The sequence below is a fragment of the Euwallacea similis genome, chromosome 10, assembly GCF_039881205.1.
Source record: "Euwallacea similis isolate ESF13 chromosome 10, ESF131.1, whole genome shotgun sequence".
Taxonomy (NCBI): domain Eukaryota; kingdom Metazoa; phylum Arthropoda; class Insecta; order Coleoptera; family Curculionidae; genus Euwallacea; species Euwallacea similis.
In genome coordinates, this window is record NC_089618.1 from 1,788,148 (window position 1) to 1,816,126 (window position 27,979).

The 27,979-nt window shown below is 36.7% G+C and overlaps 5 protein-coding genes across 5 annotated transcripts; all 5 read left to right on the plus strand.

Moving 5' to 3' along the window:
• Window positions 1-2,837: 2,837 nt before the first annotated feature.
• LOC136411622 (zinc finger protein OZF-like) lies at window positions 2,838-4,211 on the plus strand. The gene is made up of 3 exons (XM_066394262.1): window positions 2,838-2,994; window positions 3,304-3,525; window positions 4,009-4,211. Exons 1-3 carry the CDS (start codon window positions 2,838-2,840, stop codon window positions 4,209-4,211), a joined length of 582 nt encoding a protein of 193 aa, XP_066250359.1.
• A 4,244-nt stretch (window positions 4,212-8,455) lies between these two features.
• Window positions 8,456-9,612, plus strand: LOC136411623 (uncharacterized). The gene is made up of 4 exons (XM_066394264.1): window positions 8,456-8,513; window positions 8,615-8,931; window positions 8,983-9,281; window positions 9,348-9,612. The coding sequence occupies exons 1-4, from the start codon at window positions 8,456-8,458 to the stop codon at window positions 9,523-9,525; spliced, it is 852 nt and encodes a 283-aa protein (XP_066250361.1). The 3' UTR covers window positions 9,526-9,612.
• A 3,350-nt stretch (window positions 9,613-12,962) lies between these two features.
• Window positions 12,963-15,272, plus strand: LOC136411418 (longitudinals lacking protein, isoforms A/B/D/L-like). Its single transcript, XM_066393974.1, has 2 exons — window positions 12,963-13,126; window positions 13,789-15,272. The coding sequence occupies exons 1-2, from the start codon at window positions 12,985-12,987 to the stop codon at window positions 14,106-14,108; spliced, it is 462 nt and encodes a 153-aa protein (XP_066250071.1). The 5' UTR covers window positions 12,963-12,984; the 3' UTR covers window positions 14,109-15,272.
• Window positions 14,402-21,802, plus strand: LOC136411624 (zinc finger protein 667-like). Its single transcript, XM_066394265.1, has 10 exons — window positions 14,402-14,467; window positions 14,510-14,594; window positions 16,954-17,152; window positions 17,451-17,537; window positions 17,594-17,774; window positions 18,545-18,587; window positions 19,488-19,640; window positions 19,720-19,749; window positions 21,230-21,364; window positions 21,531-21,802. The coding sequence occupies exons 1-10, from the start codon at window positions 14,402-14,404 to the stop codon at window positions 21,719-21,721; spliced, it is 1,170 nt and encodes a 389-aa protein (XP_066250362.1). The 3' UTR covers window positions 21,722-21,802.
• Window positions 21,803-23,929: 2,127 nt separating this feature from the next.
• LOC136411625 (transcriptional repressor Rhit-like) lies at window positions 23,930-27,489 on the plus strand. Its single transcript, XM_066394266.1, has 6 exons — window positions 23,930-23,939; window positions 24,935-25,093; window positions 25,373-25,552; window positions 26,446-26,523; window positions 26,690-26,857; window positions 27,254-27,489. Exons 1-6 carry the CDS (start codon window positions 23,930-23,932, stop codon window positions 27,487-27,489), a joined length of 831 nt encoding a protein of 276 aa, XP_066250363.1.
• The last annotated feature ends 490 nt before the right edge of the window (window positions 27,490-27,979 follow it).

A 27,979-nucleotide genomic window follows, 5' to 3' on the forward strand; every position in this document is an offset into this window, starting at 1 on the left:
TCGCACAGCATGTCAAGCATTTTCGCTCGACGACCCAATCAATATAATAAAAACCCTGAGAAAAGATTAATGTACGACCAGGTTTCATATGAGGCTCAATATCGAGATATGTCAGATACTGAGTCCACAGCTGGCAGATCCAAGCGATTTGAGGCACCAATAACTGCGCCAGAACCTCCTCGAATATCACAAAGATCCGCAGATAGTAGCAAAGAGGATTGGTCCACTCTGAAGAACTCGAAGCAGCATATTCTTAAAATGACGCAGGAGATAGCCCATGAGCCCCAGAAGGTGGAATCCGGAGAAATACTACATATAGGAATTTCTGACATTAAGTCTCGAATTTATTTGAGCAAAATCGTACCTCCTTACGTACCCTCCTGCAATCTCGAGAGAAGGGAATACGAGAAGTATAAGTCCGAGAAGTTTACTCTCGCGATGCTGCAAAAGCGCTATACACAGTCTAAAGAGTCTGAACTCAGTCACGAAGCTTGCAGCGAGGACAACAAAGCTTCATATGAAGCCGAAGGAAATACACAAAAGTACTATGATAAAGAACAGCAGGAGCATTACTGCCCAAATGAAAGCCTTCACACTACAAAAAAGCAAATTGGTGAATGGAAAAGTGAAGAGGCCCAAACGAATATGTGTCTGTCATCTCCTTTTGAGTCCGGGAGGTCTCAAAGAGAGATCCGGAATCGCAAGAAATTGCACAACCATTTGAAGTTTAATCATGGTGAAGTTCGAGATGGTACTGTCTACGAGGAGCGCCATTCTAAAGAAGAGGAATTGTTCACTCGTAGAGGGGAGCACGTTAAAGGGGGCAAATTTACACTCAGAAAAAGTTCAGTATTGGTGTCCACTGCTGCGGTGGGGGAGACGGAATATGGGTCTGACAAAGAAGGTGTCCAAAAGAAGAGAATAAAGTACTATGGGAGTTCCAAGGACCAGAAACTTATGTCGCATAATGCAACAGAGGTTCAACTCGAAGAGAAGTATAATTAAATTTCAAAAATAGTTTGTTGTTGGCAACGCGTTATAAACTTTGGTTGCAATTAGGTCTAGAAGTAGAGAACTCAATAAATAATCTTAATATGATCTGTCAATGTTTCAATTATTATTATTTCTTGTTTTTAAAGGTTTGTATATTATACTTATTGTTCCAAAATTGTAGACCCTATATATCAAGGTCATTTTTGAATTTATTTTTGAAAAGAAAGACGATACAGTTTTCCCGAATTTGGCAGGTTCCTGAGTGTTTAACGTTGGTAGATTATTACGCACTTCTCACAAAACTAATTACCTCCTCTTACGATACAGGGAGTCGACTGTTGGATGTCGCGCGCCCTGTATATAAATAGAATTTTAAAATTTACTCTTCCATCCAGTAATTTCTGAATGTCAGATCGACTTCGGGGCAGACTGCATATGAATTCACGGTACCGAATAAGTATGACAATGCTACATACATTTTATCAGACATGAGAGTGTGAAATAACGTGTTACTTTCGAATTTAGTAATTTATTAGCCTTTTAAATGAAGCGTATTATAAGAAGCAAAAATAAAATGCAAAAGAGGAAAAACGCGACATTTCACAGCATTCTTACTTTTGACCTGCTCCGAGTGGTTGTTTTTGTTGTATGTGTATTTGCTTATTTTGTGTATTAGTCTATCCGTCTTGACTTGTATTTTCACTTAATAGGTGTTTTAGTGATGCCTTTGAGTTGTGAATCACATTTTTTCACATTTCAGAGTCGCAAAAAGCGTTCACATGCAGTTGTGGCAGAAGTTACAAGCACCGTCAATCTCTGCGCAAACACTGCAGATTTGAATGTGGCAAAACTCAAACATTTGCATGTACATTCTGTTCGCGCAAATTTCACCACAAGTACTCTCTGATGTATCACCAAAATACTCAGCATAAAAACAAATATGTTCATCTAAATAACTTAAATAAGTAGATTAATGTCTAGCTAACAATATGTCTAATATTCTCTAAGTCTCAAAGATATTGTCCTGAACACCCGTCGTTTGACGATACAACAATATACAAAAAATTACGTGTTGAACTAAAAATAAAATATATGAACATAAGTTGAAAGTTAAACATTATTATTTCCTTTCTCTACTTGCTATATAGCTCTGAGTATCCTGTACTATCTACCTCATTCTAATGTATTTCAGATTAACTGCTTGTTATCTTCTATTTTCCAGTTTTTTCCTCCGATCTGAATGAAAAAAAAACACAGAAAGTTATATCGGTGGATCAAGGTATACAGGAAAATAAGTCACAAATTTGAAAACTCTTCTCCTGCATCCATTTGATACTTATACATTGATACTAACCTGCACTAACTTGAACAGATACTTTAACCTCCACCCCTAAGTTACTCTGATGGATTTCTGATAAAGTGAATTTTAACAGTGATTTTCACAGCTAGGTTTCTTAATTTTAAATTGAACGAAGCCTGGAAATCATAATATTGAACCAAGGTATAAATGAGGACAAATCGCAAGTTTAAAAACTCTTCTCCTTCATCCATTTAACACTTGTGGAACAAGATCCTCAAATTGACACATTATAATTACAAATGCATGAAACATGAGCATTACTCTGATATCTGATCCAAATGAAATGCATTTAAAGGCAGTTTTATTTCCCTTCAAATTTTTTGGTTTGTGCGGCACAAAAACAGGGGCATGAATTGAGATTTTTTTACGTCCTGATATTCCAATAATGCATGCTTAGCATTAATATAATCCTCCGCAAGGGATAATGTTAGCTTTCTCAAATGACTTGCCCGTTACCTAAAAGTGGTGCATAGTTTTTAGGAAAATGCATTTTAACCAAGACTATAACGGCAGGTTCATGTGCCCCAACTGTAATTCCTCCTACAAGAACAAGGGTCATTTGGTCAGACATATCAAATACGAGTGCGGGGTGGAGCCCCAATTTGAGTGCCACGAGTGCTTTCGCAGATTCTGTCATAAAAGTAGCCTCAAAGCTCACTATATTGTACATAAGCCTGGAATATGAAGGTTTCAGAAGAGGTTCTGTTAATGTGCTTAAATTTTTATTAGATGAAGTTGTCATTAGTTTAAGTAGCTTATCTAGCTTCTGAGCATTAATCCCATTTGATGGATCAAGCGAGTTGATACGGATTTATAAACTAATAAAAAATAGGGTCGCAAGTATAGAAATATACTTTTTATAGCAGTATATCGTAGGGTTTTGATTTTCGTATAAGTACAGCAGCATTTCTGGTGGATTTTTGCGAAGTTCTTAAATATGACAATTTTAGGAAAGGTGGTGGCCAGAGACTCCACGAACAACAAGGCCTTAATTTGTCCAAAATGTGGCAACACTTTCACAAGGATCGACAATCTCAGAAGGCACGTAAACTATATTTGCGGTATGAAACCACAGTTTAAATGCAGTTACTGCGCATACGCCTCCAAGCACAAGTACATGCTGGCACTGCATATTAAAACCAAACACGTTCCAGAGATCCAGCACTTCCTAAGTATCGAATAAAAAATTAAAGACTTTGTAATCGGTTGTCAGATTGTTGAATCTAGGGAGTGGAATGTTCAGTGGAAATGACGTCAAAGTTGTTGCTAATGAGCATACGTGATTTTTAGGTGGTTCTGAAGAAACTTTCTACTCCATAGACTCAGTAACCTGACCTCAATTCGCCTTTCACTGCCGCTAAGTTTAGGTTTTTGGGGTTGGGATTCATTATTTTCAATTTAATTTTATAGGATCTGAGGATGATTCAAATATGAATGATTGACGGTCCTGAAAACATGCCTTTGGGAACAATTTCTAATGTCTATTTTGGTATTTTACATAATTTTTACTTTTATATAATAGTTCTAATAAAGCTCTTGAATTCCTCATTGATTTCTTTCACTTACACCTCCAACCCAGTGGTGATGGTGTCATTTACTAAATCACTCACCACTCTTTGCACTAACAGTGATAAATGAACTTTACCAAATTCTAGAATATACCTGCGATCTCTGCGGAAGGTTCTATCGGAACAGGTCATCGCTGAAGAGACACAAGCGTCTGGAATGCGGCGTGGAACCCAAGTACCACTGCCCCTTCTGCTTGAAGAGATTCAAGCATGAGCACCACTTGGAACAGCATCACAAATCCAAACTTAAGTGTACGAAACAAGAGGTGAAAATGCATTTCATTGAATGATGTGTGTATATTTATATGTTATCTAAGATTGGTGACGGTGTATTGACTATAAGTGGTACTGCAATATTTAAGCAGTTGTCACGTTTAGAACACATGGTAAAATTTAAATAAAACTTATTATTGTTATTGAGGATATTATTGTTCGTGAAGTGTGAGATGATTTCTCCAAAATGTTTTCAGCGCAAAAGCTTCTCCACCTTCTCCGAAAAACAAAGAACATCTGAAATAAAACCAGAAGTTTGCTCTGAACTAAAAAAAGAGCGGTTTAAATTCGTCTGAGGCACCACTGAGCTTTAATAACATTCAAAACTCAGCAAAAAATCGATAATCAAGGTTCTAATAAATTCATAATTTGAGAATGTGCAGTATGCAGTCCGGCTAGCTTCAGTAAAGCAGAATCGCCAAACAGCTGACGTGAAAACTATCGAAACGTAAAATAAATATACATACTTCACTTGAAACGAAAATTACGGGCACGCGCAGCAGAAATTACGGACACGTGTAACGTCAATTACGGACACATAAAGCTTAATATTATGAGGCTTGGAGGATGAAAAAGTTTAGAATCTCACAAAGCTCCTAATTTGTCCTTAATTATAAGGAATCCTATTATGTTCTTTAAATGCACAGCGTTGCTTGTAAGGTTTTCCTGAATCTTTGACCGTTTTGAACTTGGAATGACCCTTACTTAACTATGAAGTAGCAAATGAAATACTTTGTAAAAGGATCTCTGATTCATCAAACTGTATTAAATCCAGTGGCGTGGCTCAATTTCTGAAATGATAGGGTTTTCTCAGTTTATGATCCTACTGGTAAAGTTCTCTTGAATTCTTGTTCTTTTTCTCGTTCTGCTTTATGTGCCTCTGTCTTCTTGAAAATCTACTTGGAAATCACAGTTTTTAACAAAAAAACTTATAAATAAAACTCTACCTCTAGTAAAAACAGTGATGCCTCTAATTTTAATTATCGTCATAAAAGGTTTTAAAGGCAACATTCTCGTGCAATGCTGCTTTCTCAAAGCATGACGCATGTGCCCGAATTGTTTACTCACAGCAAGCATTATAATTTGTGGCAATTTTATTTCAGATTCATATGGCTGTGTTAAATGCCAAAAAAGCTATAAATACAAAGGGAACTTGTTTCGCCATCTGAAGTATGAATGTGGGGTTGCGCCACAGTTTGTCTGCAAACTGTGCAGCAAGTCCTTCACTCAGAAAAGCAGTCTCAAAAATCACGTGGCATGCGCCCACGACCTCCAAATGACCATTACGAAACAGTCTCTAGAAAGAAAGTGTAGATAAATGATGATCAGACAATAAATCTACAAACTTTTGTATCTCGAAGGGAGGTACTTTCGGTTGTTTCATTATTTGTATTTGTGCCTGCCTGGGTGCTTAGTTTACGTAAGAGCTTTCCCTATAAATGCCCATACTAAGAATACAATAAAATCTCCCTCTTTGATCTTGTTTAGCTACTAATTAAAAACATTTTTAGGCTTCCAATGCAAGAAATGCATGCGGGTGTTAAAATTCAAGCAAAACTTATACACCCACCAGAAGACCGACTGTCTGGCCAACAGAAAGAACATCATCTGCGAATTTTGTGGACGAAAATTTAACGGGGCAGGCTATCTACGGAGACACCAAGCTGCGCACTGCACTGGAAAAATCCATTGATGCTCATGCTTATTAAAATTGTATGTGCTGTCGATGAGTATTCTGAATTTTTATAATCTTCTTCTTCACATTTTTTCATCCTAAGAGATTGTCGGGGAGAAATGCTGAGAAAAATATACGCATCTTTCAGGTGAAATCACGGTACAAGATAGGAAGTTCCGGTGTGAAACGCGATAAAGCCTTCAAGCACAAACTGAATAGTTACAGGTATTCAAAGTATGAGTACGATGGGATGTCCAAACTTGCCTGGGAGGTCTACAATCAGCAAAGTACACGCGAAAGGTCACGCTGAAGCAACATGTGAATTCTCTACGTCTAACTGTAGTTTTAAATTCGAGTTTAAGGGAAAGAGAGAGAACTTTGACCCTTTGGGAATCGTTCCATGTGCGGCCTTCTGTACTTTACTATATCTCTTAGGCTCAGTTGTATGTACATCATGCTTCAAAAGTCGGTTCAGCTAAACTCACTTTTAAACCATGATTTTGCAACTGAGCCTTAGTGCGGCAACAAAGTTGACCTCCATTGGCTACTCATGACCTCAAACTTCAGTTACCATAACATCATAGGTATACTATTACTGAATCTGGGCAGCACATATTGGTTTATTTTTAAGTTATGACGTCATATACTTTATTTTTTTAATATATCTATGTATTCAATGTCTTTATAACTGTGGTTATACTTTTCCCACCCACAGCCTTTGAGGAAATGCAAATTTGCTAAACTATCCTTACTTTGAAGTGTACAGAGTTCATAATTTTTGCTGTTGGAATAGTCATAGTGCGCCAATGTCATTTCATAAAAATGGAATTCATAATATCTTCTTTAATTAGGAAAACTCGCATTTACACCCTTCGTAAAACAGAGGCATAGTACGGAGCAGAGGTGCACTTAACATGACTCTGCTTATTTTATTTTTGAAAGTCGCTTCATTTTTATTGAAGCTTTAAGCGCTTTTTTAATATTCCCTTCTCATAGTTTTACTCTTCCGCTTGTCCATGTCGTAGATAGTTTGGGATCTTAATTCTACAAAATTGCCCAAATTTGTGGCCTTTTTACATTCCTCTCTCAACTGCCCATTTACACCTTCTAGTTCTGTAACAAAAAATTATATTTCAGATATACGATAAATATACGACAAACGAGCAACCCACGGGAATAAATTAGAATACATATAGCGTGTCAATTTGAAAACGAACCAACCCCGATATTTTAGTCTATATAAAAGCTATGTAAATATGCAAAAACACGTCGATTTTATTTTCAAGGGAAATATTTTTCGGTTGGTTTCCATTAAATTGCATGCATCCTCTAGCGAGGGTGGAAACGATCACTGAAATTTTAAATGAGAAGAGGAGTTGAGATATACCTCATTTGAAAGATCTTGCAATTACCTCTCCAAATGTATCTGTTGTTTTATTCATTGCAATGTTTTCGAAAAATCACGTCCAAACCGTAAACAAACTTACGTATCAATAGTATCATAGAAAAACTGTTTATTAATGTTTCAAGTGTTCAAAATGCTTTCCATTATTTTATAAACAGTAATAAAGTCTATTTTCAAACTCCACTCTGACATTCTAAAAAAAATTCTACTTGAATTTCCTTACACACAGCTGTAATTTTTCTGTTCAAACGTGCCAAACCCTGAGACTGGGTTTTATAAACAATGGATTTAAAATGCCCTAAGAGAAAAAAATCGAGAGGTGTTACATCGGGGGATCTCAGTGGCCATTCAATTGGCCCTCTTTAACTAATCTATTTGCCAGAAACCCTATCGTGTAACCACTGTCTAGCAAGAAAAAAATAGTGTTTTATAGCTCCACCTTGTTGAAAATTAAGAAGATCGAAATTAAGAAAAACGCTATTACTAAATATACTAAATAAAATTTACAATAATAAATAATAATTTACCAAAAAACTCAAGAATTCCATCGTCTTTTTTTAATCGAACAGTCTTATTATTCCTGTTTTTTTTACAAGTAGAATATTTAAATAAACGCCTTTACAAATACAAATAAACAAATAGAAACAAAAATAATCATCTATTGTTCATAAAACCTAGCCTCAAGATTTGCAAGTATTAAAGAGAAGAATTACAGCTGCGTATGGGGAAATTTAACCAGAAGTTTTTGTAAAGAAGGGAGTTTGAAAACAGACTTTAGTACTGTTTAGAAAATAATGAACAGCATTTTGAACACTTAAGTTGAAAGACCTTTACTCAACCCCCCTTCTCATTTAAGATTTTAATGGTATCCTCGGCTAGAGGGTATATGCAATTTAAGAGAAAATTAACGTGTTTTCGCATATTTGTATACTTTCTGTGAGAACCGAAAAATCGTAGGTGATTCGTTTTCAAACCAACACGCTGTACAAAATTTTACAGATTTTAACTTTAGGGTTTTAGTATTCTGTTTCCTTTTTAGTTACAGTTTCCACTTTAAATTAATGCGGCAAAGATAAGATTTGTTAAAAGTTTTACTGATATTTATCATCGCTTAAATTGACCCTTCTGACGTAAATTTAAATAATTTATGTTCAATTTTCTTATAATGATCTTGTAATATAATGATGCTATTTAAATGTAGAGATGAATGGTCCACCCTCTCCAGATTCATTATAAAACGTATTAAAATAAGTCAAGGCGCTGTACAAGCTATAAAGAATAATTATGCTATTGAAATATTTGCCCTAAATTTACTTTGCACTCAATAAATATTTTTGCAGGAATTTCCCAAGATGCTCCAGCCCCAATAATTGACCTCAATTTACCAGAAATTAAAAAGGAATTTGCAGAAATGAAAAAGCAAATGGTTATTATGAAGTGCGGAACTCAGAGAGAGTACCGACATATTAACGTAAACTTAGACAAAATCTATAGGATTTTGAATGCATTAAATGTTTGCCCATCGAATAATAAACCAATTTCCCAACCCTCACCAGGAAACTTGCTGCAGACATTCACTTTTCCTTTGGCTTCGTGTGAAGAAATTCAAGCCTTGGATAATCAAATTCAAACCAATCCAGAATTCAAATTACAGCTGGTACACAATCACACAATTACATAATCTTCCTCTTATTCAAAAATATTCCAGATTACCTTTCTGTCTAAAATCGGAGGTACTAGTAGGGAAGATGATGGAGGAAAAGTGGTATACAAGGTGGTAGACCAAGTGTTTAATCCCTTAGTTTTGGTCAACTATACATGGACAGGGGTATCCAGAGGAAAAGACAATTTACCACCCAAAAAACCGTTTCAGAGTTTAGAAGGCATTTTAGATGTATTTTTCCAAGTTATTTCGCTGGCAGACAGTCGACATACGAAGCAAAAAAATGAAAATATCTTCAAAAACGGCATACTGAAGTATGCAACAAAACGGAGTGTGCGTAAAAGGTGAGTCTGATTTCAGGGGTGTATTCCGGTAAATTCCAAACCTCTTGACTAAGTCTTATTTCGTAGTACAAAGTTCGGCCGTAAGCAGACATCACTAACACCAATTCAGGCAATCGGCATCCCCGAAATTGAAGATGACGCTCTCGAATTGGAAAATGATGTTCTCGACCTGCTTCAGAAGAATGAAGCTTATCATATAAAAGAGGAGTCTATTGATCATGCTGAGTGTGAGGATTTAGAGTAACGAGAAGGATCAGAAAATATCTGGTTTGCCTTGAAGTCAGTCAAGTTTAATTTTTTCTTGCACATATTTGTAATACTGTTACATAATTAATATAAATTGATAAACACAATCCAATCAGTAAAATTGTAATTCATGTTATGTTCCGTTCAGTTTTATTTATATGATATTCTGAAGAAATCCCTATCTGACTTTGAAACTGGTTTAGAAGAAAAAATGGCAATGAAAATGATACCCCACAAATTATAAAGAACGTTCGGAAAAATTTAAAAAACGAGTCTAAAGCTCCCCTAAATACTGATGTGTAGAATCAATGTCCCCCTTCATCGAAAAAGGTCTTGGTGGTATGTTTTGTAGGCTAGCCTAATAAACGAAGGAAAGTCTCTAGCAACGACTGAAAATTTTCCCTAGAAGGAAAATGTGGGAACAGAATTTTTCGCCTTTTTCTTCGCACGCACAAAACTCCTAAAATGGTCCTATATATTTTCGTATGCTTTGTATTGAGGAAAGAGCTGGAAGGTAGTATCATACAGAGCTGTTCTTGAAATACAAGTCTCCATGATATTTATAGATTCCTCCCCGAGAAGTAGAAATGATTTTTGGTATGCTCAACCCACATTGAGGGACTCCGTCATTAGCCCCCTGCGCTCTCCATAACTTTTAACTTAATATTTCAAGAAAATCGTCTAAGAACATCAAATTTAAATCTTCTAAACTTTTAAGCAATACCATCGTAACATCTTCCAGTGGGTGTTCAATTATCAGAAATTGATCTAGGTTGAGGAATCTGGTTGTGATGAAACTGGAACATGCTTAATATGAAAACATAGAAGGAAACACATTGAAAACTGAAGGCTTTTCTACATTCGAAAGCGTAAATTCACTACATCACGGATATTTCTAAGTCACAATACTACTGAACTAAGTGCACGTTTTGGTGGATGTTATGAAAAATTATGTTTATAATCAATTTAATCACAATCTCAATGTAGCAACACACTTAAAATAATTCCTGTTGTAGGTTTCAAATGTTCAACTTGCAAAAGAGTGTACCAGTACAAGAAAACCCTCCTCAGACACCTGCGGTTTGAATGCGGAAAAGACCCCATGTTTGCTTGCCCTTTCTGCCCAGCTAGGTCCAAGTGGAAGGCTAATTTGATGAAACACATTAAATCTGTACATCCAGATAAAGATATCTACACAGTTTTGCAATAAAGATGTTATTTTGGTATAATAACTTTGGCGTTTCCATCCAACCTGAACTAATCTGAACTAAGATTGACTGTTTTAACACTAAACTTGTAGATTTGGTCTTCCTCGTCAGTCATTAATGTGGGGCGTGTGAGCACCTAAAGAGTCACATAACGCTTGGATATAGAATTGAGAGGAGGTTCCAATTTTTCAAATGCTTCAAGAGGTTTAAACATCGCAGGCACCTCACCAGACATGTTACTACTCAAGTATACAAGGATATTATATAGCGTTTACTTGATGTATTCAGCGGTAATAAGTTTAATATTTTGATGAGCATTGTAGTATTTCAGACCTCATACACCGATATTTGATATAAGGGGAGATTTAATGAACTATTTAGACAAAAAAATCAACTTGGAGTACTTGTGATGAGAAACCAAAAATATTTCAGATTAGTGTTACAGGTCTATGAAAAGTAAAAAATTCTCGTCCCTCGTCGCTCTATAAAGCGATGAAGTTTTGTATAAGTAATTGATGAATAATTGAAAATTAAGGGGAATCTACACCCAAATCGATACCATAATACCAATATATGTTTTAATCATTTTAGCATTAAATTAACAAACTTCTTACTTCCCACCTAACATTATCAACTTATTTTAAGTTAAGTGGTTCTACACAATTCGAATCTGTCCTGGCACTACAAATACCAGAGTTCCTCATTTGCTCAGATGTTCGAATTTCCAGTGAAACTTGTCCAAACACTACATTATGAAGAGGCACTTCAGGATCTACATTCTCATTAAATGGACATGTTTAAACTACCCTATAAGAGCAACTGTATGTGTATTCATTTTGTCTCTCCTACCACCGATTTTGGCTTTATTTTATTTTTGATTTGAGTTGCTTGCATGCCAAGGTAAGTTCTTTTTGCATTTATTCCTCCATAATTGCCTGGTGACAAGTATAGGAAATTTTGCAGGTACAGCAGCTCATCAATGCGATCGCTGCGACAAATCCTACAAGAACAAATCCACGTTATATAGGCACAAGAAACACGAGTGCAACAAAAATCCATATCAATGCTTCTACTGCGGCAAATTCTACAGACAGAAATATGATCTCAAAGTACACGTCTACAGAATGCACCCTGAGGACGTGGCTGACTTCAACAGGCTTTACAAGAATCTGCATCTTTACAAGTAGAAAATCATTCCCATTAGATTTTAAGATGTAACATTACTTCTTTTATTTATTTATTTAATATAAGTCTAAAGAGAATTATTTACTACAGCTATGCAGTTTTCACTTTAGGTTTCAGGTTGACGTCAAAATGCATGGTTTTCTCATTGTAGCTTGAAATTTTATGAACTACTGCAAAAATATTTGATGCGGCTAAATAAAGCTACGCCTCTGGATTAATCTCCGAGTCATCGTATTTCAATATAGGTTTGAAAATTTATGTCTGAATTACTCAAAAACCGAGGGCGCACTGAAGGAAAATACTGAAACTGAGATCCTAAAAGTACTCAAAAAAATTTAATTAATTAATCTTCAACAATTAACTAAACTTGGGAAATACTGCTTCATTGATTTTAGACAAAGTCAGTCCCCGCGTATTTTTATACAGCTCTGGAAAGTTGTCACTTGACTGCTTATAAATCAGAGTCATACTGAAAAAATATGTGAAACTGAAATACCAAAAACCTTGCAATAACACTCTACTTGTATAAACTCGATCCCTCATTTTAGCTCTAAATGCGATAACACCATCGGAATGAAGACGAATAAGCAGCCATTCAGACCAAAAAACTCACCCAAAGAAAGAAAAGAGGCATTCACAGACTCCAAATTAAACAGAGTCATACGAGGGTGACAAGGAGTGCTAATTCTCCCTTGAAGAGGTTTTAATTATCCTGAATCATAGAAGATATAGAACGTTCTTTGAGAAACGACGTTGAAAAAGGATATTAATACATGTCCTGCATATACAGGGTTAATAAAAACACATATAATATTGATGTCGTTGGGAGCCTTCTCCTCCCCAAAGCAAAAATTTAGCCCCCAAATAAATATTTTGCAATTATACAGTATTTTTAATAAACTTATGCAAACCGTGGAGGAATGGGGGTATTGCGATAATGCTTTGGTCTGTCTATATACGGGGGGTGCAGGTATGCGATGCGATGGAATGCCTCACAAGGTTGAACCATACGGGGATTCAGAAGTTTTTTTTTTTTAGTTCAAGACCTTCGCCTGCTTAAAGCTATGCCTCAATGGCCTCCCAATTTGATGATACCGATGATGCTGTTGAGAGAGAACTTACAGCAGAGTGTTTACCAGAATTTGTCACCTACCAGGGGTAATCAGAGCCCCATCTTTCATCCGGGCAGTTCGCCAAATTCTAAAGGTAATTAGTTAATAATTAGATTCACAAATGTACACACAACTTAACCACCAGAGAGTAAAAATTTACACACATACAAGTTTCTTGAATTGGTGATGATGAGTCTACCTGAAAGATAGTGAATCGACTTTACCAACATTATTCTTCACTTTTCTGAGCAAAATCTTGAATTTTGAATTTGGTATTACCTGTGTTTGATCTCTGATTCAGCCCCTTTGAGGATGCCCTTTAAGGCTCTTACTTCTTTTAAATCTCCAACTTTTTTTCACTTTTATAGTTTCTGATCTTCATCATTCCTCTTTTCCTTTCTGTCTTCAGCCATATCTAGCTGCTCCTTAGATTTAATCTTGTCTCTCTCTCCTTCCCTCTTTCCATCTCTCCATTTCTCCCTCCATCTCTCTCTCTCCCTCTCTCTCTGTCGCGTCGCTGGTCAAACTTAATCATCTCTTCCTTTTAATCTTTATTACCGCTTAATTTCCAAGGCTCCTCCTCATTTTATAGCGAACCACTCAGCTTTTTTTGTAGAATTTCTCCTATTTTTTCCTGCTCGTATCGCTTGACGCAGAAGAACTTTTGTAAATTCAACATCCCATTAAAATGTTGACGAGATAAATTTAATTTCGGAAATCCTTTAATCCCCCCTGAATATTCTTTTTTAATTTCAGGCCTCAAGATACCAATTGACATTAACGGCAACCATGCATGCCCAGATTGCGGTCGCATCTACAAATTGAGAAGCTCATTGCGCAACCATCAGAAATGGGAATGCGGCAAGGAGCCCCAGTTCAAGTGCCCCTTTTGCAGTTACAAGGCTAAGCAGAAAATGCACATGATGCGCCATACTGAGCGCATGCATAAAGGCATTGACCTAACTGCTATTAAGAGGGCAATGAACATGTTCGAAGAGACTCACGTCAACTCAAGCATCGAGGAAGTTAAGAACACGTCCCTCAACAAAGGACAGGAGGAGAATAGCCCTAAGTGACCGTCAAGAGTGACTTGTTGTTCGTGCGCTGTTACATTCAGCTGCAGAATCTTCAGCTATTTGCCTTCCATTCACACTATGTGAATGCATCATGCGAGTTACTGAGCTGCACCACAATTCGAACTGTAACTGACTTGGATGTGTATATACGAATAGCTCAGTGATGTATAGATAGCTGAGTCGCCTCTATCTACAGTCGTCCTAGTGAACTCCCTAGAAGCAGTGGGCTGTCATGCGAGTATCACCTTTTGGTGTATATCAGGCCTGATTTCCAATGTACAATGGATTGTACAATGGATGGACAGTACTCGCATGACTCTAGTGTTGATCGACCTATGGCTGATCGACTGTACAGGCAAGTATGTAGATATGTCATAGGGGGCATGATGGGGGTGCTATAGTCAGAGTCCTATAACGCAATAACTCGCATGATGTCTTCACACAGTGCGAATAAGGAGCAGGCTGCTGCAGATGCAGTAGCTGAGTGTAATCTTCGCAATAAGTTCGTGGGTCATAATCATATTGTTTAACCATATCTATTATGGCTTTCACAATGGTAACTATTCCCCCCATCCCCAATATGAAGAGTTCCTACCACCTCTCAAAACGATTAAGTGCCTTCACTGTTTATGGTGATACTTTTAAAACCTTTATAACATGGAAATCATTATTATACATATATTTTTATACACATGCATTGTATTGCTCAGGTGTAGGAGGATACCGTGCCTGCCGAACGGTAGGACAACCTCATTCCAGTGAAATACTCCTTAGGTTAAGTCATATCAATGAAAGCTTACCATAATTTTACCACTTCCTATTGTTGGTTCCTATAAAATGATCAATTTACGCCTCGTTCCCGTTATTCCAATCCGTAGTAATTGTCTTTCACCCAAGTATTGGTCAGGTATGCCTCGTTAATACTGACACCTACCTCAATATCCTAAAATATTCCTTTAAGGCTACATAGACAAATAGTTATAAGAGCAATAAACTTCCTAATTTTTATATACTTATTATTATTATCACTGTTATCGTCAATATAAATATTACTGGGTTTTTAAAAGAATGTATATCGAATATCGCGGAGTGATGATCCTAAGCAAAATACGTTTTCAAGGGTCTCGAATAAGAAGTTCTGAGTTTAGGTATAAGTAAATTTCTAAACATTTTGGGATTTATGGAAATTCTTTGGAAGCCTCCAGAAAGGTTCTTTTTACCTCTTCTGGGGTATTTTATTTTGATTTATCAATTATTGAATTTTCAATGAACGTTTGGAGATTCCTCAGCCGAGGTATTTATAAATTTTGTTTCAGTCATCTAGTATTTTACACAGCTTTTTTATAACGCTTTATGGTTGAGTTAAAAATATACATATACAGAGTGAAAAAATACAAACAGCTGCATTTTTGTTGTTTAATGCCCACCAATTGTCCTTCGCCAAAAATAACCGAAAAAAGGTATTACTATTTTGAAATAGAGAGATAAAGTAACGATTTTTTTCCAGATATGTCAATTATTTCTTCTAACAGAATGAGATTCCATACGTTCAAGAAGATGCCGGGGAGTGCTCGAGACGGTCGAAAGTACTGCAGGGGCTGCTATAAGAAGAAATCACATGGTTTAATACCAAAAACGAAAATCCGCAAAGTAACGACTTTCTGCGACGATTGCGATAACAAGCCTCGATACTGTTTAGACTGTTATAACGCTTCGCACAATATTCCAGAAAACATTTATTCTTTTAAGTAGTTTCTTGATTTGTCGCTCTTTTTGTTGCTATGTAAATTTAGCCGGTATAAAGATTAAATTGATATACATTTTTTCGAGAAATAAATATTTTTTGAGTTAACTAATAGCTACTTCTATTTCCGATTTTTGACTACCAAGTTCATCAGACATAATTGCCACTTAATGTTTACTTCTAGTTTTTGTGTGCTTTTGGGGAAGTATTAAAATCCGTTTTAACTTTATTTTAAAGGGAGGGGGAGCGAATAGCTCTAACTGTTATAGCTAACACGAATAGCTAAAACATATTAAATTAGTAATACCAAATGAATGGTAATTTTATTACTTACTTCACATTCATTGTATCTACTTCTGCATTAATGCAAAAAATTATAAACTGAAACAAAGAGCTGTATGTCCACTAATAGTATTTCTTAAATTTTCAGAAAGGGTACAATGCGATGCTTGCTTGAAGATTTACAAAAACCCATATTCTTTGGCATGCCACAAAACATTAGATTGCGGAAATTCTAGAAAGTTCGAATGCCCTTACTGCGGAGCATCGTATTCCAGAAAGTTCAGTTTAACCAAGCATATAAAACAGAAACACAGGACGATGTAATAAATTCCTGTCTTTAGCTATTTTTGTCTATTTCAACCTAAATTGCTCCCTGTAAGTTCAAAATATTAGCCGCTACTCAAGGGGTCCGATGACACAATCCGCTGGACCATCAACAGTAGAATCTTCAACAGGTCTATGGGCACCTCCACTAATCTTGATGACCAAAAAGGGCGGGCGAGCTCGATTTCTTGTGGATTATCGAATGCTAAATGATATCGCCAAAAAAACAAAGGTTTCTTCTGGCAAGAATCGGCCATCTCATCGACAATGATGATGAGGCCGTCAGTAATGTTGACGGAGTAAGGTGAAGCTGACCGCAATGAGCGCACGATAAAGCATCACTTTCCACTGTTCAGGGCTAATAAGAGTGCGTTAAAATCGAATTAAAATCAATTCTCTGACAAAAGTTCGCATTTCATACTTATTATAATGCGTAGCGCTCTTGGCTTTTTTGTATTAGTTTGCTGTATGCTAATAATGTTTTTTAAATTTTAGATCACGTTGGAAAATTCATGTGCTTCTGCGGCAAAAGCTATAGCGCTCAAACGAACTTAAGACGGCACCAGCGCGAGCATGGAGACAAGAGCAACTACCATCTGTGCAAAATATGCAGTTACACTACTTATCGCCGAGATGTCATGAAAATCCACATGTTGCGAAACCACGAAAAACATTACAAGAAGTTGTGTCAATTGTGATTTTTACAATTATTAAAGTACCGGTTTTCGTTATCGAGAAAGTTGATAATTCCCAACTAGTTGTGATATGAAAACTAGTACCTTTATTTCGTAACTCACACCAGAAACGTCAATTGGTCTACAACAGTTCTGCAGACACGTTCGTTGAACAAGTTCAAATCTCAAAATTTTTGCGATTTGTTAAGGGACATCAAAATTAGAAAAAAAATCACGTCCTTTTAGGTTTTTTTAAGAAGGATTTGAAATGGCAGAATTTTAGTGGGGTTTTCAAGAACTCATTTAGAATTGCAAAAGTGTCGAGCTGAATGTGAACTTTCAGAATTTCCTCAAGGAATGGAAGAATTTTCACTTGTACCTGCGCAATCTCAGAGATAAGAAAAAGTAAGAGTTTTCTGGATCTTAACCGGACTTTCACGTATCTTCGAAAATATTTTCAGAAACTGTAAGAATTTTGCAGATTGGAGATCAGCACACAATTTTTCGGAGTTTTTCACATTAAAAAGCTTCGTAGATGTATCACGGAAATCCCGAAATTTCAAGTTCTTTGAGACTTTGGAGAATCTACTCAGGATTTTACAGATTTTCCCCCACCTTGAGGAATTTTCGAGGGGTCTCACGGTGTGTGATTTTTCTTCACACTTTCAAAATCGCATATGTTGGTCTAAATTTCTTCTTGAACCTCGAAGAGGGATGCTATATATTTTCCAGAAATTCGGACCTAGAGCTTCTTCAAGTTTCCGGAAATAAAGAACTTTCCGTAAGTAAAACAATCATTGGCGTTCAAATTGAGATGCTAACCAGAACCACCAATAACAACCAGAAAACTTGCCAGCAACCTTACCACTCGTGCGCATTTGAATAATTTCCGGGCTCATTAACGTTACATTCATTTTAACCCCTATTAGGTGGTCTAATCCATGCTCCATCCTATTCTAACTGAATTTTCATCTGCAGGCAGCACAGTATACCCCTGTATGCAATGCGGGCGTAGCTACAAAGTCAAACGCTCCCTCTGGCGGCATCGCAAATACGAATGTCAAAGAAATCCAAAATTCCAGTGCCCTCTGTGTTCATACAAGGCTAAACAAAAGTGCACGGTAGTAGCTCATGCAATGAGCAAACATCCCATCTTTAGATCTGGCAAATCTGACCTGTAATTACGGGTGCTATAGATGGAAAGGGATTTGTGTGTTTAAATGTACTAGATGGTGTTGCATGCCCTTAAAAGTGTGTATTAGACTCCCAGGGGTTAACTTTATAGGAACATGTGAGAGGAAGATTGAAATATTTGTTGACGTTGATTGATCTAATAATTCCATTGAACGTCGATTGGTCAAAAAAGATCTATTGGCCACAAATTTTATTCTTATTCTTACATGTTCCTACAGAATCCGGCCAATGGATTCCACTACTTGTCAGTATTGGCCCACTGTGAGTGTCGAAGATTGATGTTCCTTAATAAATGTTAAATCGTGGGAAGTAGAATCAATAATTGAATTATTTTCCTTTATTGGCCAGAGTAAAAAGACTGTAACATAGACCAAACGCTAGTACACAGGTACAACCAATACAAGTGGAAACAGGGCTCGTGCAAGTGCGAGAAGGATCGTACAAAGTTTAATATGTCTCCAACAAAGACCAACGATGTGGGTTGTGACTCTACTTTACTCCGCCCACGTTGGCCGCTAGCCTCGCAACCCACTTCGTTGATCTTTGTCGCAGACATATTAAATCTTATGCGGTCCTTCTCCCACTTGCACAATCCCTATGTTTCCACTTGAACTGGTAATATGTATAGAGCAAGCTATTTCAATTTAGTGGTTAGTTATCCCAAGTTTCTATATGTTTGACGCGGCATCTCTGAAATTGAATTGTGAAAAATCTAAGAAAATCCAAGACGTGCGCTCAATAGAAACTTTTACTGACTTTCTTTTATGGGTACGACATTTCTGTTTGTTTGTACCAACTTTGCATCACAGTCTCTTTTCTGGACTAGGCCCAAGTGCCGACCGTTTCGTCCTGAACGGAAATTCGGGACGAAACAGTCATGGACAACTGTCGGGTTAGCTCATGCTAGGTTTCTACTCTCTAGTGCTCAATCATTGCATAAATTGATCATGTACAAAGTAATTTGAACACACAGGATTTTCACATTTTTATGTGTGATCGACTGGAGCACTCCGAACACCAGTTTCGAATCTATTAATTCTCTTCAGTGAAGTTTTTCAGAATCTTTTTTTCACATTCATGATCGACTGGAGATGAACTGAACTGACGAAAGTTAAAAGATCATAAATGGGTTTTCTAGTAACTGACCTATAGACTTTTCAGGCATTCATACATGTTCTCAGTGCGATAAAGCATACAAGCACCTGGCTACCCTCAAGAGGCATGCGAAATACGAGTGCAACAAGAAACCCAGCTTTAAATGCCCCTACTGCGCATATGCTTGCAAGCAAAAGTACACTTTAGTGGGGCATGTCCGTATCAATCATTTGCCAGAGTACGACAATTTTGTCAACATTGTTTACAAAATGATACCCAATTGATATTGCTCTTGCAGTACAGGGTTTTCCCCCCTACAGCTTCACCGGTAAGTCCTAGAAAAAAATTTTAAATTCAGATACTGCATAATTTCATCCCGATTACCTCTTAGGACTGACGAAAGAGACAAATACCTAATTGCCTCTCCCTATTTATAAAGACTCTTGAAAAGAATTAAATGCTCAAGTCGCTTTATTTCTTTCCTTTATTTTTTGATACTCCGAATTGTATAGGATGTCGCACAAATCCAGCACTGTAATATAATCTTGTTGACCGGAATCACTGACTAAGGAAGGATTTTTCCCCTTGTAGCTGAAAATCGCTCTTATTACTTTCAACAATCTTATTCATGAAACCAAACGGATCTCTAAAAAATCATTTGAATATATCATCCTGAATCTAAAATGTAAGGATTTCTGAGTAATCTGGAATGCTGTGAAGACACTTTGGGATTTCTGAGTCGCCTTTGAGGACATATCCAAGTTTTAGTTTCCTTTAATACTTAACCGATTTTCTCTTCAACGATAAGGAAATTAATGGTGGATTCTCTCAATTCCAGGTAAGATCTCCCTTAAAATTGCCTATTTCAGAGATGTGAATGCAAAATAGTCGACAAAACGTAAACCCATTATACTAACATACCAAATCATTGTAGATATCGATAGTAACTGCCTGTTGAAGTCCGATGGAAGGTTCGCCTGCAAGAGATGTTTGAACTCCTACATGCAAATTACCAATCTTAGGCGTCATGTGAAGTACGAGTGTGGCGTCCCACCGCGCTTTAGTTGCCCAATCTGTAACAAGAAATTCGTTTATAAGTTCAGATTAAAGCAACATATTATGATGGCCCACGGAGGGTTCAATTAATCAGATCTAACTAAATATATGCTCGAGGGTCTGCTTTAGGCATACATTTAGTTTATATTAAAGTACCGGCGATATCTCAGAAAATCTTTACTGAATGATGATTAGAAGCCAAATCGAACATGGAGACTGACTAAAGGTATTCTCCAGTTTTTCCCACAATCGCTGCAGGGAATAACTGAATAGAAAATACTGAAAATTAAAATTTGTCATTAATTTTGGATTTGTCCAATTTATTTACTTCGAATCTCACGAAGTAGTCGATATCGAAACCTAAATTTTCCCGCCCGTCAAGGGTTAGTGGTGTTTCCACGTAACCCTGAGGCATTTAGCTCGGCGCGCTAAAAAACCCACACTTCCGCTCCATTTTCTTTGGAAAAACCTGGCATTCAAATCAAGATTCAGATTCCTTTATAGTCTCGCCTGTTAACCGTGTAATTACCGCAAAATTTGACGTGAATTCTTATTTATTTTTAACACGATGCAATCGTATAAGCTTCACCTATGAGACCTATGTAGTGTACTAGTTAGGTACTTAAGTAGCACGTACCAGTAACATCATAGATATGTATTTGCTTGACATAGCCTCATTATTATTCTGTACTTACTAATTTTCTAGTGCTCAGATACCAATGCAAACGGTGCTCAAAAACGTACAAAACCTTGAATACCCTTAGGACCCATAGGTATCTGGACTGTAACAAAGCAAAGCACCGGTGCCAGTATTGTGGTAACCAATTTAGCCGAAAATGGGACTTGGGAAAACACGTTAAATCCAAACATAAGATGGTGTCTAATTAGTAAGTTTTAGAGATTAATAAATCATTTGTTCTTAAATAGAAAAGCGGTTCTTTGTTGGTACAATTAATTAATCTAGTTGAAGGCCAAAAATAGGATTTGTTGAACAACAAATAAATTATCTGACAATTTTACAATAAACCCTTTAAAACAGTAGCCATTTTTCAGAATTTAAGCGGTTCCACTGTTCTTGCGGCAGGAGCTACAAGAACCCAGAGAGTCTTTGCAGGCACAGAAGGGAATGTGGCACTGAAAAGCAACTGCAATGTCCACATTGTTCATACAAATCGCACAGAAACGACAATCTGAGAAGGCACATGTTGACCCACTTCGAGAAACTGGGAAAAGTATTCAGTTAGTCGCATGTTTATTTCCGATAATTCAAAATTCAATGTTCAATGTTACTTTGTGCTAGCTTAATATATATTTTGAGCTAAATTTTGTTGGACTCTTTTACCATTAGCACCGCTGGCACCGATTGTGCTAAATGTCTTTCATGGTGCATAGTGAAAAATCTAATAATCATTCGTCTCCAATGAGTTCCATGCTAAACGACAATCAAATGATACTCCTTTTCTCGAAATTTTCTTCAAGGTATAATAACATGTTTCAAATTTTTTTAGCCCCTGAGCCGAAGTTCTTCGGCGGCAAAGCTAATGGCGATAAAAAATTTCAATGCTCCACCTGTGAGAAAAGCTACAGACATCGAGCCTCTTTGTATAATCACACCAAATTTGAGTGCAGAAAAGAGAAAAACCTCACTTGTCCTAATGCAATGTGCCCCTATAAGACGAAACGGAAATGTAGCCTGAAACAGCACATGTCCATGATCCACGGACAATTATTGTACTGATCACATTAAATAGCTTTGTTAAAATCTGGTTTAATCTTAGAGAGGTTGGTACTTGAAGAGTAGTCTTTGGAGGTGTGAGAAACGCAATGAATCACCCCACGTACCAATTCCCATATTATAAAGCCCCCATTTCCACCCACCCAACGCACCAAATATATGTATGTATATTGTCTACTGTGGTTTCTTTCGTTCCTCGTAGATTTGTTATAATTATCTTAGTACTAGCCTAATCAACTTCGAAATAAATTTAAAAAAAAGACTTAACAAACTAGGGACCAAAAACAAGTATTTACCTTCTATTTATCTTTTGCTTTCTGTTTGATTTTTAGCCACATTTGCCTGTGATGTATGCCCAAAATCGTACCGCAGCTTCGCCTCTTTAAGGTACCACCAAAAGTACGAGTGTGGAAGAACTGCGAAGTTTAAGTGTTTGAAGTGCGCTTATATCTCGAAGAGGAAGTACCACATGAAAGTGCACGTGACGAAAAAGCATGCCAACGTTGTAGGGTATTGGAAAGATCAAAATTGTTACTATGAGGTTTTACCTCAATAAACTTTTCGTTGATCCTTTTTTTATTTTTTCAAAAGCTTTTTTGGAGAATTAAATACGCAATTCTTTGGTTAATTCAAGTTAAACACCATGACGAAAAGTACCCGAGGAGCAACAGGATTGAAAGCAAAAATCATATTAATCGTCTCGATAAGCTGTCTCAGCCTACGCTGGACGAGTTGCCCTCTTTCTTTCAGTTCCCGAGACATCGACTAAGTTTAATATTGAAATTCTCGATTTTTAAAGTGGCTCGAAATGAAGGTTCTTCAAAACGTATTTTTAAGACTCCAGAGGCAGAATTGAGGCATTCAGAATCAATATTGGGATCTATGTCTATCGATCAGAGCAATAAACATCATCTATATAGCTTAAAAATTCTGAAAATTTCCAAAGGGACGAATGGTACCAAATTTGTACCAATTTTTAAGCTCGACACGAACTATACGAGAATTGCTCAAAATGTCGATTTTCAGAATTGAAACATCGATACCAAAAAAAAAAAAAATGAGTATATTCTAGTGGAAAAATGTATTTTTTGTTCGACTGAATCATTTTTATTATCATTTTAGATTAATCTTTAAAATATGTGAATTTTTATTTTCCATTAATTATATTTTTTTAGTACTTTAAGTGATGTGTTATTTTAAACGCGCCGCTCTAATTTTCGTTGATATCTAGAAAACGAGAAGTTTTAGAAAAAAACTTTTCCGGCGAAAAATACTTAATTTTTTAAGCTCGTTGTAAATTTACCAAAAAAAAATGGTTGTTCCATTAAAGAAAAAACAAAGTGGGCCTTGAAATGTCCTTTAAATGTTCTTGAGCAAAAATTTCCTTATGTGCGTTGAACGTCCCTTCTCGTCACAAACAATGTTTATTTGAAACTTTTTTTATTTTAAATTTGATTTCGAAGAAAATCGCTTGTGTCACTTTAAACGAAACACCCTGTATATAATATATAATACACACATTTTCCAATGTAAGCTTTTTCCGGCAGAGGAGGGAACACCGAATCGCAGTTCGAAGGCGATTACAGTTGATGAGAAGTGACTCAATTCCCTGTTTATTTCTAGAAATTAGTGTAGAACAACTAGGATTAAAAATGAATACGAAATTGCGAATACCAATTAACACAAAATTTGTTCAAACCCAATCTAACTAATTAATATGATTTCAGGTAAGTACGTGTGCCCCAAGTGTGGCAAAAAATATGTGCATGTGCCCTCACTTGAAAGACATTTGCGGACCCATTGCAGCAAAGCTCGGATGTATTCCTGCTTATTCGAACGTTGCTCTTATAAGAGTAATAGGAAGGAGAATTTAAGGCGACACCTGAGTACCATACATGGGATTACGAAGGCTGTTATCGACTAAATTTAGTATTGCTAGAAACATGTCATTTCTCTGATTGTTTGTCGTGGCAAAAATCGTCCCAATTTAATTGTTTGTAAGAGTATTTTAAGTGTGTTGATGCGAAATAACGATGTGATTTTACTATGTGTATTGTTCCTGCTCCAATAAACAAATTTTACCCTAACTGTGTTCTATAAATTTGAGGCGGAGTGCTTGTTGGTTCTTTGATTATGTTTGGGAATAGCGCCTCACATATAAGTAGGGGAGGCTCACTGCTTACAGAACAAGAGGTCACATCTTTTTCTAAAGTAAAATACTTTACTTTGAACTTACGCTTCTTTAATAACGATTTTTGGGTAAGGATGCATGCGTCACTCCTGCGACCAATATCAGAAGCCTGCTGGCACATATTTGACCTATGGAAATCTCTAATTTTAATGTACATTTTGAGTTCTTTAATTCTCTTTTTTAGGGTCTAGAGGTTTCGTCTCTTGTCACCGAAACGTTAACGAAAGATTTTCGCTCCTGGCCTTATTAAAGGCAGACTATTCTATTCTAATTATTCTCGGCTAGTTTTAACTGAGAATGCAATTCCACTGTTCCAACAACACCTACTTGTGTGTGGGGCGTTAATCCCGAACAAAAGAAAAGAAAAAGTATCACCATTTCCCTTGATTCATATCGTTCCGCTATAGTTTCTATGCTTCGCCTGTGCTATTTTTTAGCTTTGTATTGTGCCTGTCATTTTTGTTTTACGTAAGTAGACATGTGATTCTTCACACTTATTACGTGATAAAATGCGCCATATAAATGTTTTAGTGGTAAAGGTGACGTTGACCAAGAATCCGCTTACCACGATGTTTGCTTGTCCCAACTGCAACAAGATCTACCACCACAAGAAAACTTTGAGTCGCCATATTAGACAGGAGTGCGGCATTGAGCCAGAGCTGAAATGCCCATTCTGTCCTTATCGCGCTCGTAGGACCTACGTGCTTAACAACCACATCAAGGGCCATCAGTACCTTTACAGCTCTTCGAAATTCCTGCAGTAAAGAAGATTGAAATGAATTTATCTAGTCTATGTCTAGTCATTCTAATGAATTTGAGTTCCTTTTCATTGTTTAAGCACTTTTTTTGGTGTAGTAAATGATTTCAGCAATAATCAAAATTTATCAGTTTTATCATCACTGAAGATACTACATCTTCTTCATCACTATTCACCATTTTATTTCTCTCTAACTATAATTTTTTTTACAGGGAAACTGAATTTCAGGCATCTTAGGCGCACCAAAACTTCCAGGACTGTTGGCGCAATGCGCCGTCTATATGAAGCTGGTTACAAAACGTTGTTCCCTTGCGATTTTTGCGACAAACTGTACACTGAGAAAAAAATATTGGAGTTGCACTACTTTACGGCACATGGCGATGTGATGAAAGGTTTTAGATCTTAGCATCTCTTACCTGTTGTCCAGTAAAGGACGTGTTTTTTAGTTATTTTTAGAGGTTTCTGAACATTTCGTTGCCACTTTCATTTCATTTCTCATGTCCAATTAATTATTTTTGCATAATTATGCAGTACTTACAGTTTTTTTTTTTCGTAAAACTAACTCATTTCAGTGTATCGCTACAAGTGTTCGAAATGCGGCAAGAGCTATCACAAACAGAACTCTTATTATCGCCACGTGACCACATATTGCGGAAAGCCTCCATCTTTCGGTTGTGATATGGTCGGATGCCGGTATAAGGCTCACTTGAAGGCCTCACTGAAAAGACATCTAAACACTGTACACAAAAAGGATAAAGGAAATAAATGATTTGTTTAAAAAGTTTGACTGTGTGATCTGCATTTAATAATTGTCACTAAGACTCACTTCTAATTAAAAAATATTTATAAACGTTTTGTTCATCTGGTTTAGCGCAAATGACAATGCCTATTAATTTACGCTAGCGCACCGGACAAGTTGACAGTTGAAAAAAACGATTCCAATTCATTCGGGGTATTCCTGCAAAAACAAATGCCAGTTTTTCTCACAATGCCCCCGGCTACCTCCTACAGATTTACAATTTGAAGAGGCACTTCCAGCGCCGACACCGCCAGGCCCTAACCTAAATCCCCTTCATCCGATTTCGTCTAATTCAGGTAGGTTCTAGTCACACTCACCGTTGTAACTTTTAGGTAATGTAGCCGTAAGTGATATTGAGTGTAATAATTGTTGTCCTTAAAAAATCATATCTCAGAAGGGAAACAAACACAACAAAACTCATGATATTAACGTCATTAAAGATACCAAAGTATGTTTTAAATTGTTACAAGCAAAACTTTCTTTCAGTCGGAAACACTTACCTCTGCCCGTGCGGCAAGACTTACAAGTGCAAAGCCTCACTTCAACGTCACTCTCGCAACGAATGTGAGGACAGAAAGTACTTCTTTTGCATCTTGTGCGACGCCAAGTTCACGCAGAAGCAAAGCGTGAAGCGCCATCTTCAGAATTCCCACCATAATTTTCAAACTGAAAACTAAATAATTGTGATTAAAATAGATTTTATTTATTATTTAACAATAAAACGTTCTAGATTACTCTTACCAATGCACGGATTGCTATCGGCGGTATAAGAGGAAGAAGCATTTGTTGGAACATCAAAAATACGAATGCAATCAGGTGGCACAGCTGCCGTGCCCGCACTGCCTGAAGAAATTCAAGAAGACTTCTTCCTTGAACAGACATGTTAAAATGAATTGCAGTTTTGTTATAAATCCAGGATATGTGCAGAATGTCTAGTCATTTTTGAGATTTTCAATAAGTTACTTCTTCGGCATTGTTTTTATCAACGTTTCATAGTAGTTCAAACCACCATCGGCATCATTTGAATCATTATCAGGGGTAGGGATTTTTTAACATTTTTCAAATCGAATAATTCGCGTTAAGTTCTTCGTGTAAGTAACGTGCGAAAATGTTAACTCATTTTAGTGTTGTGTTTAGATAGTTGGTAATGACAGGGACAAAAATAATTATAATAAAAAAGGAATAAATTTCTTCTAAATGAAGTGCGTGTTTGTTCACTCCAAGTTCACTTTTATAGTAAATATAGAGTGTGGGCCCCAACATGTTCCTTTCTTACTCGTGTTATTTTAACCAGGCACTCCACCACCTCCACTGCTTGACGAAAAAGAACCCGAACCTAAAAGAGGTGTCCGAGCTGAATCCTTCTTAAACCACGTCCGAGGGAAGAACGGTTGCCTGAAGTTTGTCAAAGAAAAAAGATTCAGATGTCCAGTGCAGGGTTGCAGCTACCTGGGCAAGAAACCTGAACACTTGAAATTGCATATCAGCAATGGCCATCGCAAGAACTGGGCTACATACTTCAACCCTTGATCATTTTACCTTAATTGCACATAGAAATATTCTTAATATAATGACTATGCTCTAAGCATTACTCACCAGTCATGTGGGATGTTTGTGTTATTCAGATGTAGCTAAAATTATTGTGTCTCTAGCTAAAAGGCGCAAAAGTGTAGGATTCCTTTAAGAGTCAGCATGAATCTCGAGACAGTGATGCCCAAATGCTCGTTCCATCCCAGCAGATTTTGATCCTTAGAACATTAGTTCAAAACCTTCAGCAAGTTTAAAATCCCTTAAAATTATCTAACGTATATATTTCTAACCTGAACTAACCTATCGATGAGATGAACCTTCCAACCATCGCCATAACCCGTTGTAAGGCTGTATATAAAGACCCTATCAAATCGGGAATCTCTTTTACGAAGTGGATGGTTTTTCCTACTACGTGTCCTTGCCTGCCTTCATCACCACATCTTTCAAGAAACCATCTATGAAATTGATCTCTTGCTCCTAATGAGCAGGC

Excerpts from the sequence above, each read along its gene's own strand:
- LOC136411625 (XM_066394266.1), top strand. Across the intron at positions 26,524-26,689 it reads ACGTCACTCTCGCAACGAAT|ATTACTCTTACCAATGCACG; the intron begins GTGAGGACAGAA and ends AAAACGTTCTAG. Across the intron at positions 26,858-27,253 it reads ACATGTTAAAATGAATTGCA|GCACTCCACCACCTCCACTG; the intron begins GTTTTGTTATAA and ends TATTTTAACCAG.
- LOC136411624 (XM_066394265.1), top strand. The coding sequence starts at position 14,402 with ATGGATGGACAGTACTCGCATGACTCTAGTGTTGATCGACCTATGGCT. Across the intron at positions 14,468-14,509 it reads CTGATCGACTGTACAGGCAA|TCAGAGTCCTATAACGCAAT; the intron begins GTATGTAGATAT and ends GGGGTGCTATAG. Across the intron at positions 17,153-17,450 it reads TACAAGAAGTTGTGTCAATT|TGTCGAGCTGAATGTGAACT; the intron begins GTGATTTTTACA and ends GAATTGCAAAAG.
- LOC136411623 (XM_066394264.1), top strand. The coding sequence starts at position 8,456 with ATGATGCTATTTAAATGTAGAGATGAATGGTCCACCCTCTCCAGATTC. Across the intron at positions 8,932-8,982 it reads CAGAATTCAAATTACAGCTG|ATTACCTTTCTGTCTAAAAT; the intron begins GTACACAATCAC and ends AAAATATTCCAG. Across the intron at positions 9,282-9,347 it reads AAACGGAGTGTGCGTAAAAG|TACAAAGTTCGGCCGTAAGC; the intron begins GTGAGTCTGATT and ends CTTATTTCGTAG.
- LOC136411418 (XM_066393974.1), top strand. The coding sequence starts at position 12,985 with ATGCCTCAATGGCCTCCCAATTTGATGATACCGATGATGCTGTTGAGA. Across the intron at positions 13,127-13,788 it reads CAGTTCGCCAAATTCTAAAG|GCCTCAAGATACCAATTGAC; the intron begins GTAATTAGTTAA and ends TTTTAATTTCAG.
- LOC136411622 (XM_066394262.1), top strand. The coding sequence starts at position 2,838 with ATGCATTTTAACCAAGACTATAACGGCAGGTTCATGTGCCCCAACTGT. Across the intron at positions 2,995-3,303 it reads TCGCAGATTCTGTCATAAAA|GAAAGGTGGTGGCCAGAGAC; the intron begins GTAGCCTCAAAG and ends TGACAATTTTAG. Across the intron at positions 3,526-4,008 it reads AGAGATCCAGCACTTCCTAA|AATATACCTGCGATCTCTGC; the intron begins GTATCGAATAAA and ends ACCAAATTCTAG.